The 14727-nt window shown below is 38.4% G+C and overlaps 1 protein-coding gene across 1 annotated transcript in view; it reads right to left on the bottom strand.

The window, feature by feature from the left end:
* Positions 1–14727, bottom strand: part of NVL (nuclear VCP like) — a 52230-nt gene that overhangs the window by 24320 nt on the left and 13183 nt on the right. The window contains exons 9-12 of the mRNA XM_080940768.1: positions 13958–14092; positions 11974–12075; positions 7878–7995; positions 4658–4802 (exon numbers count right to left, since the gene is read on the bottom strand). Of these exons, the coding sequence (XP_080796894.1) occupies positions 4658–4802; positions 7878–7995; positions 11974–12075; positions 13958–14092 (500 nt within the window). The remainder of the gene's footprint in view (positions 1–4657; positions 4803–7877; positions 7996–11973; positions 12076–13957; positions 14093–14727) is intronic.

Below are 14727 nucleotides of genomic sequence, written 5' to 3'. Positions count from 1 at the left end.
ATCTACCTGCTGTCACCTCCTAGGTGATCAGATTATAGGCAACCACAACTACTACTCTTTGTCCTACCTAAAATTTTAACGAACGCTCTAAAAAACACGTCTTCTTTTTTTGAGACATGGTTTTTCTACAAAGCCCTGGCTGTTCTTGGACTTCAGAGATCCACCTGCCTCTGCCTCCCAAGTTCTGAGATTAAAACATACATCCTTTTATTTTTAGAACAATCTTAGTTCTACAGAATGCTGCAAAGTCAGTGCAGAGAACTCTGTATATCCCAGCTCATTTCATGCTATTGAGAACAGTTTTTAGGTCTGGTCCAGTTTTTTTACAAGATGCTCCCAACTGGGGTTTGTCTGGTATTTTTTCTCATGTCCAGAATGGGTAGGAAGACCACAGAGGCTGTGTCACTCTCAACATATGACATGGAGGATATACTGACAATGCGGCACTGTGGACTTGGAGCTGGCTGCTGATTCTGTTTAAGGCAATATGTAAGTTTTCCATTATACAGTTATTCTTGCCCTCAATACTCTTGAACCACACACTTTTTAGAAAGAAAGAGATCATCACTGAGTGGTAGCATGTTAACAGTATTAATGGTGATATATCTACAGAATTTATTGTTCTTGTCTTTGCCTGTGTACTTGGAGACAGGGTCTCACTCTAAGCCTGGTTGACCTAGAACTAGCTCAGACTAGGCTTAAACTTACAGGTGTCTGTCTGCCCCCTTCCAATTATGCTATATTCTTAACTATTCATTTAACAAGTATGCACTTGTGTATGCAGTATATATTAATAAGCATGTGATTATATGTGATCCTTTCACAATTTATGAAGAAAGAGGATGAATGGGAAGTGTAAACAATCCAGTAGAACACAAAATAATAACAGCTCTTCTTCCCAAAGAGATATAATAATGAAAAGCACGGTAATTTTTTTTGCTGGAGCATCAAAGAATCAAAGGCGTAAAATTGAAGTTATTAAAAGATGTTGAGCCAGAAGCATAGCATCAAAACCCAAACCAAATCAAACCAAACCAAACAAAAAACACCTGAAAAATCTGTGTAATATAGTAAGAACATGTGGGGTGGGCATGTACTCCACCCTGTCAACCAGAACTCCAGGAATGTACTCTCTGAAGAAACCAACCAAGGTTTAGCTGTCTATATATGTAGTGTACGTAATTCTTCCGCCTGCTCAGCTTGTCAGACAGACTTCTACTACAGCACCACAGTATTATCTCAAGATCCACTTCTGAAAACTCCAAACAGACTCAACACACAGATACACACAGACAGGCACACTCACGCTCGAGCACGCACACGCACACACACGCACACACATGCACACACACTTAACCTATAAAAAAAAGTGAAAAGAAGGGATGGAAGAAGAAAGAGGAGGAAGAAATGACAAAAACCCTAATCGCTCTCAATCAGACTTAACTACATGCAAGTACTGCTATTTTGCATTTACCTTCCAGTTTCTCAGATACATAATACAATAAGGACCAAAACACACACACACACACACACACACACACACACACACACACACACACACACATACACACACACACACACACACACCCTTAGGAAATAAAAAGTGACAAACTTCCAAAATAAAGTCACCTTACCTAGAGTTAATGCTGACAAGGAGCTTTGCTTTCACTTTTAACTGTGGCAGCATGGGATGTCAGAAGGGCATGGTTTCCAAAGCAACAGCCACTTCCTCTCTTGGGATTACCTCTTTCCTGCTTAACAAACTGCCTCTATTTCTATCATTATCCATACCTTTGTTGTTTTGTTTCTTAAAGACTGGCATAGAGATAAAGACACTTTTAGGCACCAAAGAGCTGTTATTTGATCCTTATATATCACTTCTAATAACTGAAAAATAAGATCTGGACAAATGAGCCAGAAAAAAAATAAAGATTCTATTAAAAGGAGAGTCTAAAAAGACAATACACCTCAGAGTTGGTAGGACAATGCTTTATCAGAAAAACTTTCTCAGTGGACACAGATGGAAAAAATGGAGCCTAGAGTGTGCTAGCCAGCCTTCCACCACTCTAGTAAGACCTAAGACAAACAGCTAATAAAGAAAAAAGGTAGATTTGGGCTCAGTTTTGGATTCTCTGGAACATAACCAGATATTTACATTATTTTTAGGCCCCTCATAGGAAGAAAGAACAGCCAATCACAGTTGGGGTATGTGGTCCAGCAAAACTGCTCTCTTCATAACTAGAGAGTAAATAAAAAGAATTAGGAGTAAAGAAAGAAGCTCAGACAAGAAAAATTGAAGAAGACAAGAAGGAAATGAATTACACCCCCCCCCACACACATATAACCTAAGCCAACCTCCTGCCTTGTGTTCTTACTTCAGCTACTGAAGCTACATGGCACCAAGAGACAGAACCACCTGGCTCACTCAGACCTTTCTAAACTGTTAATTCACAGAAATGATGAGTAACAATAAAGTGAATTGTTTTAGGGCATGGAGTTTTAAGGTGGTTTGTTTTGTAACAATGATGGGAAAGTGCTGACAATTGATAGGTTCTTGAAGGAAGGAGTTGGCTTTCTTTTAAGGGTATGTATGGCCAATACTAGGTTGACACTGCTCTAGTGAATGGTCCCAATGCTTGAATACATGGGAAGCACAGACTCTGGATTATTTAAATACGAAAAAAAACAAAACAGAGAACATGAACTTGGAAGGAAATGGGGCAGTAAGGGGTTTATATGCAGAGTCTGAGCTAGGAGTGGGAGGTAAATATGATCAAAACAAAGTGTATTTTGGTTAGTACCCATGAATGAACTTCTCAAATAACTTAATTAAAATAGGCCTTTTTGGGTTGGAGATACGGCTCAGTGGTTAGGAACACTGACTGCTCTTCCAGAGGTCCTGAGTTCAACTCCCAGCAACCACATGGTGGCTCACAACCATCTGTAAAGGGATCTGATGCCCTCTTCTGGTGTGTCTAAAGACAGCTACAGTGTACTTCTATGTAATAAATAATAAATAAATCTTTTTTAAAAAGGTCTTTTTCATGTATGACAGAAATGTCTTGTAAAGCAAAAGCAGAGATAGGGGTAACTATGGAGAGACGGCTCAGTGCTTTAAAGCACTTAACTATATTTTGCAGACAGCCCGGGTTTGATTCCCAGCATCCAACGGCAATTCTTACTCCACACTCCAGTGGATCTATTATCTTCTTCTGATCTCCACGGGTATCAGGCATGCAGATGATGCACAGACATACGTGCAGGCAAAACACTCATACACATTAAATGAATTCTTTCTAAAATAAGATTTTTAAGAAAAAATAAACTATCTAGTTATCTTAAAACTTCTTTTCTAGGGCTGGGGCAAAGTTCAGTGAAAAAGAAGTTACTCGTCTAGCACAGTGCAAGACTCTGGGTGCAACCCAGCACAGTGCTAAGTTGCATTAACTTAATCTTCACAAGTCTTAAAAGTTAAAGCATTATTAATATTTTACACATAAGGAGGCTGGAGAAATGGCTCAGTGGTTAAGAGCTCTAACTGCTCTTCTAGAGATCCTGAGTTCAATTCTTACAACCACCTGTAATGGAATCTGATGCCCTCTTCTTGTGTGTCTGAAGACAAAATAAATAATCCTTTAAAAAAATGTACAGATAAATATAAAGTTACCTTTTAAGTTGTCTTTATGTAAAGCTAAAGCTTGGCACAATGACACATGAGGCAAAGCTGGGGTAACTTCTGCACTGCAGCTAAGACTGCAGACATGGACCACTTCGCTAAGCTGCTCTATACTTCATAACTAATGTCAAATAATGGTCATTTCTTTTTCTTTCTTTCTTTTTTTTTCTTTTTTTTAGAAAAATGAGGTGACATCAAACACTGGGAAGAAAGTGATGGCACAGGACTAAAGCTGAACCTTTCACACACAGTGCTGACCATACCCTCCACCCAACATCACCTCTTCCCTCCCTCTAAGGCAATTGTTTCCTTTCATTATTCATCACTCATCCTAGTGCCTAGTGATTATGTTATGTTAGTATCACAACCATCTCAAAAAGATTAAAAATGTGGTAGTTCACAACATTAATTCACGAGATTTCCCCTCTACTATATCCTAAGATGTTCTGAGTACACAGCTCTGTGCTCTTCCTACACGGATCACTAAGAGACCCTCAGCCTTGGCAGACTAGTGCATTGGTACTCAGACTTAACTAGAATATGGACTAGATGGCACAATACTACTCCACATGGACAGACACTGTCCCTTAAGCTGATAAGCCAATCAACACAGAATGCGTTAAGAGTATCAGACAGTCAGTTATCAATCAACAATGGTTATCATCACTGAACAAACTAAAACAAATGTCCTACTGAGTTATTTTTTTAAATACTGTTTTATAGTTTCCTTTCCAAATCCATTTGAAAAAGAAAAGGGAAAGAGGTCAGGGTAAGTTGTTTACCAACATATTTGAGGTCTTTTGTTCAATTCCAAACACACCAACACATACACCAACACACACACACACACACACACACACCGATGATAAAACAAGAGACAGAGCAAATATCAAATACATGGTATTTCTTAGCACTTATTTTCAAAACATGCTATTAGCTCACACAATGGTACACAAACAACATCATTCTATAAGAACATACCTTTCTCTGGATACTTCATCTGGGATACCCAAGCAAATTTCTCGGTCAAACCTTCCTGCACGTCTCAAAGCAGGATCCAATGAGTCTGGCCGGTTAGTAGCTCCAATAACTAGGACCCGAGCTGTAGTTGCCACGTTATTCAGATCTAAGAACCAGATGTAGAAGATAGAGAACAAGATAGCTGACATTTGAGAATAACAATGTTTACACAAATGATTTAAAAGCTGAAGAAAATTTGTTGGATTTTATATATAAATATTTACAAACATTTATTGTTTACATAATAAGTGTAAAGATGAAGACTGATTTTCTTATCAGCAATTTACAATCTACTGAGGAATAAATTGTATAAATAAAGAAACATAGTGTAAGACATATTTCAAGACATTTAATAACAATTAGGATAAACTAAGTACTGTAACAGAGCAAGAGAGGGAACAACGGTGGCTTTACAGGAGAAAGCACTCAAGAAACCTAAAGGGTTAGTTAACATGGTTTCCGAGAGCAGAGGCAAAAGTTAGCCAAATTCTACAGAGAGCAGCATCATGAGGGACAACGCACAAGGGCACATGCAAGGCGTGCCCAGACAATGTGAACGGCCCACAGTGGGAGAAAAGAACAGCCCAAGTACTGCAGAGATGGCTCAGCGGCTAACAGCACTGACTGCTCTTCCAGAGGTCCTGGCTTACTGCTTACTTTAGAAATAGTTTTAGAAATGAGCAGAAAAACTCAGTTATTCCACTTCTGGGCATATACCCCAAAGATGCTCCAACATAAAATAAGGACACATGCTCCACCATGTTCATAGCAGCCTTATTTATAATAGCCAGAAGCTGGAAAGAACCCAGATGTCTTTCAGTAGACGAATGGATACAGAAATTGTGGTACATTTACACAATGGAGTACTACTCGGCTATTAGAAACAATGACTTTAAGAAATTCCTAGGAAAATAGATGTATCTAGAGAATATCATCTTTAGTGAGGTAACCCAGTCACAAAAGAACAGACATAATATGCAGTCACTGATAACTGGATACTAACCCCAGAAAGCTCTGAATACCCAAGAAACAACTCACAGACCATATGAAGCTCAAAAAGAGAAAGGCCAAAAAGTGGAAGCCTCAGTCCTTCTTAGAAAAAAAAAAGTATATCGTACCCTCTCAGAGTGGGGTACACCTAGATCTTAAATCATTAATAATTCAAGAGCTAAGAATGTAGCCTTGTGGCAATTCTTGGTCATTATGTTTAATCTTTACACACCAAGAAAACTTTGACTATTTCCATGTTACATTTTGTTTTACATGCACTTTATGCTCATTGTAGCTAGTAAGATTTCAATGCATACTACCAAACCTCTAAAAAAAAAATCAAGTACTGACAAAAATATATTCATATGGTTTTATGCAAATATGCTTTTAAAATCTGTACATTTGTTTTTTAAAATAAAGTTGTTTAATTAAAAAAAAGAAATGAGCAGAATACAGAGTCTTTCACAAATATTCTGTTAGTTTTATCTTTTGTAAATGTAAATGTTCTATCAGCTGAACTAGAATTAAACAGGCGTCTAGGTTATACTGCCTCATAGGAATAACATGGTATTCAAATGCTAAGTACAATGTAAATAATAGGCATATTATCTGGTAGGAAGAATCTATGAAAAGCTTTTCTAGAATATAGGCCTCAAAACACGACAGAAAAAAAGAGGTAAAAACGAAATAGGATAGGGCACTGGGGGTGTGATCCAGTAACAGACAGCTTGCAGAGCTCACATTAGGACTCAGGTTCAATCCCTGGCACAAAAGGTTAAATACAAGTAGTTTACAATTGGGAGCTGTAAGAAACTTGCCATACATGTGTGTGTGTTGTGTGTCTGTAGAGAGTTATATAATATTTCAAATTAACTTTGCTTTTTTTATTTTGAGACAAGTTCTCACTCTGTGGACCAGGCTGGGCCTGAAATTCACTATGTAACCCAGTCTAGCTATAATTTATGTTAATTATCCTGTTCCAGCCTATGTATCTGGATAATACATTACAGGAATATGACAATACAACATGTGCTAGTTCTTTCTCTCTCTCTCTCTCTCTCTCTCTCTCTCTCTCTCTCTCTCTCTCTCTCTCTCTCTCTCTTTTGTTTTTGGTTTCATGACATATTCTGGCTGGCCTATAACTCACTATACAGCCCAGGTTGGCCTCAAACTCTACAGGGAAAACACTGATAGAAATGTTTCCATATAATGGAAATGCTAAATGTTAAGTCTGCATAGTAAATTTTAAGAATATTATTAACAGTAAAACAGAGGTAAACTCAGCAGTTAAGAGCTCATATTATTAGTACAGAGTACCCTTCTTTGATTTCAAATACCCAGGCCTAAAGGCTCAAAATGACCTGTAATCATGAGGGATCTTAAGGCCTCCGCAGACCCTGCATTCATATACCCCACCCACACACATACACATACTTAAAATAATTTCTTGGGGGGAAGGGGGATAGAGACAGAAATTCACTTTGTAGCTCTGGCTGGCCTGGAGCTCACTATGTAGATCAGGCTAGACCTGAACTCACTGTCTACCTCTGCCTTCTGAGTGCTGGGATTAAAGGCACCATATCAGGCTACAAGTAAAAATATTTTCTTAAAAGGTAAATATAATCGCATTAAATTTCAACATTTCCTAAAGGCCAACAGTAAGTACTATGCAACCCTGAAAAACACACAACAAAAGTAAACTAATATATGACTACACACATATTTAATTATTATAACATAGGACACAGCTCAGGTAGAAAAGTGTTTGATATACAAGTGTGAGGTCCTGATTTTAATCCCAGAACCCACAATAAAACAACAATAACAACAACAACAACAATACCAATGCATTCAGCATGGCAGACTTGTAATCCCAGTGCTGGGGAAGTGGAGACAGGCAGATCCCTGAGGCTCACTGGTCAGCTAACCTAACATATTTAGTAAGTAAGCACCAAGCCAAGTCAATGCTATCTGAGATTCATCTCTGGCCTCCCTTCCCACATACACATGTATACACACACACACACACACACACACACACACACACACACAGCACAATTTGAAATGAATGAAAAACCTTTTACCAAAAAAAGATCCTGTTTTATAGGATTTACTGTATAAGTGGTTCATACATACATATGTATGACTTACTTTAAACTATCTATTATCTGAAAAGGAACTCATTATTTACCATCCATGCAGGTTAGAAGCTGAGCTACGATTCTTCGTTCCATATCTTTTGAAGCAACTTCTCTTTTGGGGGTAATTGCATCAATTTCATCAATGAAAACAATACACGGTGCATTTGACTAGGAATAAAAATACCAAAATATACATACATATATAACTATAAAATAAATTCCCTATATTGGTGTATAACATTTATTTTTTCTTTCTATTTTTAAAACTAAAAGGTTTAGTCACCAAAAGAATAGCCAGGAACAAGGCAGTTGACAATAATGCTTCTGATTGTTCACAATAACGCTTCTGAATGATCTCAGAGAACCAGAGGCTTAAACAGAATGGATTGTTGTTCATGAAATAATCTTCTGAAATTGTTCTATAGTTAGGAATATTTGTATGCTACAGAATATAAAAGTTCTCAACTAAGCATAGTAGCTTGCACTCAGAATTCTGGCACTTGGAAAGATCAACACTTCAATGACATTCTAGGCAACATTTCTAGTTCCAAGCCAGACTGGCTAGGCAAGATCACATTTCACAAAGCCAAAATAAAAATAAGTTTCAAACTAGAAAAATCCAAATTTGTTCAAATGGCATGAATTTTTCTCTAATTCAAAAATGTCCAAATTTTTCATTCAGCTATAAGAAGATCTTAAGAAGCACAAGTTTTGCTTTTTGTTTTTAAAAAATTTTTCTATGAAACTTACCATTTTATCTAGTTTTAAGTATAATTCAGTGCCGTTCCATGCATTTACACTATTGTGTAATCACCACTACCTACCTTCACAACTCTGTGTGTGTATGTATGTATGTGTGCATGCGCGTGTGCAAGTTTCACTGTATCAGTTAACACATGATTAGATCTTTGTGGGTGTTTTTGTTTTCTCAGGTTTTAAAAATGTAGGTTATTTAAAAAATATTTTAAAGTGTTTGAGTGTTTTGTGGACACCTGGTGTTAGCAGAGGCAAGAAGAGTGCGTGCGATACCCTAGAACTGGAGTTAAAGATGGTCTCGAACAACCGTGTGGATGCTAGAAACAAAACCTAGGGCTCTAAAAGAGCAATAAATGCCCGTGACCCTGAATTATCTCTCTAGCCCCTAGATCTTTATTTAATATGTAAAAAATAAATAAATTACATAATAGAGTTTAGACAGAATATGCTAAAAAAGATTAGCTACTTATTCTAGTTAAATCCACTGGGCCATAGAGAATAATGGTTGCTAGTGACTGGAGGAGGGTAGAAGGGAGAATTCCTGTGTGTCAGCTACAGTTTCGACTGGAGAAGATTCAAGAGTCCTAGAGGTGGGTGGTGGTGACTGTCACACAAAAATGGTAAGTCTAGGGCTGATGAGATATCCCAGTGGGTAAAGAAGGGTGCTTGCCACTAAGGATGACCAGAGTGCGATCCCTGGTGTCCACAAGGTAGGAGTTGTCCTCCCAACTTCTACTTGCTACATGTGCTTCAACACATGTATGTGCCTCTCTTCACACACACTTCACCTCATAAATAAATGTAATAAACTTACAAAAAAAAGTCTTTAATGTTACTGAATGGTACTCCTTAAAATGGATAAAATGGGCAAATTAGTGCTTTGTGCTGGTAATCCCAGCACTGACTAAGGCAGGAGGATTGCTAAGAGTCTGAGGGCAGCCTAGAATATAGACTGAAACTCTAACTAAAATTAACTAATGTTACATGCGCGTGCACACACACAATAATGATTAAGTGAAAAACAAAAACCTAGGCTTACAATCTCAATCTTTCTTAGTCACTCCATAGTTAAAATAGTAACATTTACTCTGCTAAAAGTCACACACTGTCAGTTCAAAATGACACCAAGTAATACATACTTGGCCCATCATTACTGGATTTCTTTGCCAATCTTTGACAATGTCTGCCTTTAGAGCACCTATGATTTCTAGATCATAGGTAGATTAAGAGTCTCAGAAAGTAACCCTGATATTTTTGTCAGTGACCTAGAATACTCAATGGAACAAAATAAGTGATGATAATCAGAACTTAGTCTATGGGAGGGCTAACTTTAGAAAACAACTACCTTGCTTGACAAGGTTCCCTCATCCACTTGGACTGGGGAGTGAGTGGCAGATAATGAGGGTTCGAAACCACATGCTTACTCAACATCTGCATCAGGCACTGTACTTGCTCAATATTGCTTTACAGGGAGATGTGATAAGAATTCATGACCTAAATATGCCACTTATTTTTGCATCCATGTTTGCTGTGTTTACCATACATACAAACGTTTTCACAGTGGTCTGAATGAGAAAGTCCCCGGTGCCCAACTCCCCACAAACACACTCAGGCTCATATATGTGAATACTTGGTCCCCAGTTGGTAGAACTGCTTGAGGATTACGAAGTGTGGCCTTATTAGAGTGTGTCAACTGTGGCAAATTTTGAAGTATCGAAAGCCTTAGTCATTCTCAGTTAGCTTTCTTTCTCTACGTCATGCTTGCAGATTAAGATGCAAGCTCTCGGCTCCTGCTCCAGAGCCAGGCCTACCAACCTGCTGCATGACAGGCATGAACTTTAACCCTCTGATATTTTAGGCCCCAAATAAACTTTCTTCTGTAAGTTGCCTTGGTAATGGTGTCTTCTCACAGCCACAGAAAAGCAGCGAAGATATGTAACTGTCTGCACCAGTTACATCTGTCCTCTCAACCGTCCTGGTACCATCCACGCCTCTCACTGTCAGTGACGTAACAACCTAGCCGCTGGCCTCTACTTCTCCCCATCTTAAAAGTATTCTTCTTGCTGGGCATAGTGACACAACACAGCATGGCAGAGGTAGACTCATAAGTTTCAGATCAGCCTGATCCACACAATGTGTTCTAGACTAGCAAGGGTTAAACAGTGAGACTTTCTTTCAAACATTACTCAATTGCTCTTATAACGTATACTTATACGTGTATAGTTACTTATTAATATTGATGCTAAAATACATTTCTAATTTCACATCAGTTTCGGGTAGTTACACTGGTTATGTTTATGAGCAACTGTGTGCTTTAGATGTAAATAAAGATATAAAATTAAACCCCAAGTGGTGATACACAACTGGAATTTCAACACTTGGAAAGAAATAGGAGGATCAGCAGTTCAAAGTCATCCTCAGCAATACAAAAAGTCCAGACTGGGTTACATAAAACCCTGTCTGAAAGGGGTGGGTAAGGAAGAAAACGTGACACAAAAACTTTTCCTCATTTTTTAGTTTTGGTCACAGTGATGATTCATGTGTGCTCAAGTGCAAATGTCATGATTAACAGGACTCTTGCTACGTACTACACACAATGTTAAAGGTTAAATTGGGCATGGTGGTACATACTTATAATCACAGCATTGAGAGACTGAGGCTAGAAAGTTGGTTGGTCAGAAATTTAAGGCAGACTAGACAACATAGCAACATACCATCTGGGGGAAAAAAAAAGAATCTTCTGATTTAAATGCTCAGTGACCCTATGAAAATTGGGTATTTTATCATCCCAGGTTACTGCTACAAAATAGAGGGTAAAAAATCTCTTCCCATCACGTTATGTGACAACACTAAACTGGTCTTCATCTTTCTCAATAAGGCGGCAGACATTTAGCTACCATAGTATGCTGAAGACAATAACTTTAAGTGGATCCCAATATCTAGTTAAAAATTTTATAAATTTTATAACAGAACCTATAGTCAGGTATAATCTCTCTATAGTCATATAAATAGCATTTATACTGAGTCTTACAGAGCTTGCATACTCCTCAGTATAATAATTTTTAAGGTGTCTGCGAGCTGTTCAGTCAGACATAAGCCAGGGAAACAAAGTGAAGGAAGTATCTTCAGGACAGAATGTTCTGAACACTGAACTCTCGGTGCAACAGACCAAAGCTTGTGAGTATATGCTTGTCACCTCTACACTTTAATTCATATGAAAAATTACATAGCCAAGAGTCTATACCATTAAATTCACTTTAAATTTTTACCACAAAACATTTTTATAAAAGGAAAGTCAGTAGGCGAGATAAAAATTCTAGCATCAGAAAAGCAGCCTCTACTGAAAGCTTGCAGCGGGTAACAAGCTGGCATAAGCAATCGCTGACTCACCACAGCCTGGTCAAATAAATCTCTAAGTTTTTGCTCAGACTCTCCAGAAACTCCTGACACAATCTCTGGAGCAGCCACTTTCAGAATCGGCAAGTCGAGTTCCTGTGCACAATACAGAAAAGAATGACCAAAGGTTAAATAAAATTTAATTTCCCCACATTCTTCTTATCCAATCTGTCCCACCAAAATTAGGAAGATTGTTTTTTAAGTTTTTAAAAAACATTTATTGTTTATTGTGCATCCACTCATGTATGTATGCAGACATGGTTATACCACTGTGTACAAACAGAGGACAACCTGTCAAAGTTGGGTCTCTCTTTCCACCTTGCTTGTTTCCTGTCTCAACCTAGGGTCATCAAGCATGGTGGAAAGCACGTTTATCCACTGAGCCATCTTTCTAGCCTCTACAAGTTCCTATAAAATTGCATCTCTATATGTGAGTCCAATGACAAACACTACCTAAAAATACAGAGAGATGCCTCAGCCGTTAAGAGCAGCTACATGGCAGCTTAGAATGGTCCATAACTCCAGCTCCAGGGAATCCTATCCTCTCTTCTGACTTCAATAAACACCAGATATGCACATGGTGACAGACACACATGCAAAATATTCACAAATATAGTACAGTGAGTAATCTTTCAAAGAAAGAAAAGAAAATCAGCCGAGTGGTAGTGGCACACAACTTAGATCCCCTCCCTGCCACACTTGGGAGGCAGAGGCAGTCGGATCTGAGTTTGAGGCTGGCATAGTCTAAAGAGTGAGTTCCAGGACAGCCAGGGCTACAGGAAAAAACCCTGTCTCAAACAAACATACAAGCATGCTTCTGGATTTATTCACTGATTGTAATGGCTTATACCTATAATATCAGCACTTGGGAGATGAAAGCTTTGAGTTCAAGGTTGGCTGGGCAAACAGGGTGAGACCCTGCCTTTTAAAGAAACCCAGTGATTTACTCAAGCACAAAAATACAACTGCAGTATTTATGGCCTGCTATGCAGTGGTCATAAGACAAAATTATTTTTAAATTTTTACCACAAAACATTTTTACAAAAGGAAAGTCAGGTTGCCAAAAGTTAATCAGTTCTATTAATGACTAGAATAACTAGCTATTCTGCTAGTTAAAGTTCCTTGGACTACTCTGCACTTTATCATGGAATAAGCTTGCAAAAACATTGATAGGACAAAATCAGAACTATTAGCTCTTTATTTTACAAAATGAGTGTCTTTTGTGTTTGTGGGTACAGAGGTAGGCGTGGTTGATACAAGAAGAAATACACAAAGTTTAAAGCCCAGAATAGCTTTAAACTTACAATCCTGCCTTAGTCCAAGCAATAATGAACTTTCAGGTGTGCACTACAAGCCTAACTGATTTTTAAAAAACTATTTTAGAAGGGCATTAAAACAGTGGAAATTTTAAATAAATTTAGCTCCAAGAGAAAAACCATTATTTTGCTGATTTTAATGTTTAGTTTTTACAGTTATGCTGTTTTGCTTCCTACTCAGTTTTTGTCACAGACACAATAATTGCATTCATTAAAAACAACAACAAACCAGCATAAGCAGCAGCATGAAAAGGTAAATGAAGGAAAAGGTTGGGCTGGGACAGCTCAGTCTGTACAATGTGCTTGGCAGCATGAGAACCTGTGTCTGGAACTACACAGTACTGATGTAAAGCCAGGCAGTGAGCTCCACATCTGTAACCCCAGCATGGCAGGGTGAAAGATGGCCCCTGGAGTTTGCTAGGTAGGTCTAGCCAAATCAAGTGTGATGCAGGTTCAAACAAAAACCCTTGTCCCAAAACAACAAAAAGACAATGAGGAAGATAATGGGGGAGAAGAAAGAGGGAGAGGAAGAAGAAGGGGAATCTCTTACTAATTAAATTTGCTTCCTAAAGAGATACCAAATCTAACTGGAAGTGACCAAAGAGAAAAACAAGCAAACAAACAACAACAACAAACAGAAATCCTGCAGCAGCTATCCTCACCCCAGCTATTGCATGTGCAAGTAATGTCTTCCCACAGCCTGGTGGCCCATGCAGGAGAACTCCACGAGGGGGCACAACACCAAGGTGCTGGTATACCTCTGGATGACGCATGTGTATGAGCATCTTGCAGACTTCCTGTCAAGGAATAAGCATAAAAGATGTCTTCTTCAGCCCAAGAAAGAAAGAGTCAAAGTAGAATGAAACACCCCTCTTTTTTGGAACACCAAAATATACTAGACAGAAGACCAACAGGCTTTAGGCTTCAAATTTAGCCGAATCCCAGTGTTGTTACTATGTAAATAACTTCCATGACATCTCCTTGCTTCTGTTTCCTAAGCTATAAAAATATCTTTTATAAAGTGCCACAAAAAGTAACTAACAGTGACTGTAACAGAGAAGACACCAGAAAGCTGCTATCATCATCATTAATGTCATTAATGACAGTGCTGTCAGAACACTGTAACTTATAAAGCACAGACTTCACATAAACTAGAACTAAAGATGTGAAGGCAGAAAGCTTCATTTTCTCTTGGTACCCTAAAGGGTTAGGTTTGCTCACCTCACCTTCCCAGTCTTTCTATCTGTACTTACTTCACATTAGAAACCAAAGGACTGGAGAGGTGGCTATGGGTGGAGAGTACTGGCTGCTCTTGCAGAGACTCTGGGTCCATCTCCTAACATTTACATAGTGGCTCACAACCATCTGTTAACACCAGTTCCAGTGAATCTGACAACCCTTTCTAATCTCTGAGGGCACCAGGCATGCAACG

Source organism: Micromys minutus (genome assembly GCF_963924665.1).
Source record: "Micromys minutus genome assembly, chromosome: 1".
NCBI classification, from domain to species: Eukaryota; Metazoa; Chordata; class Mammalia; order Rodentia; family Muridae; genus Micromys; species Micromys minutus.
Note: the sequence above shows the minus strand (reverse complement) of the source record. Positions and strands in the feature narration are given on the sequence as shown.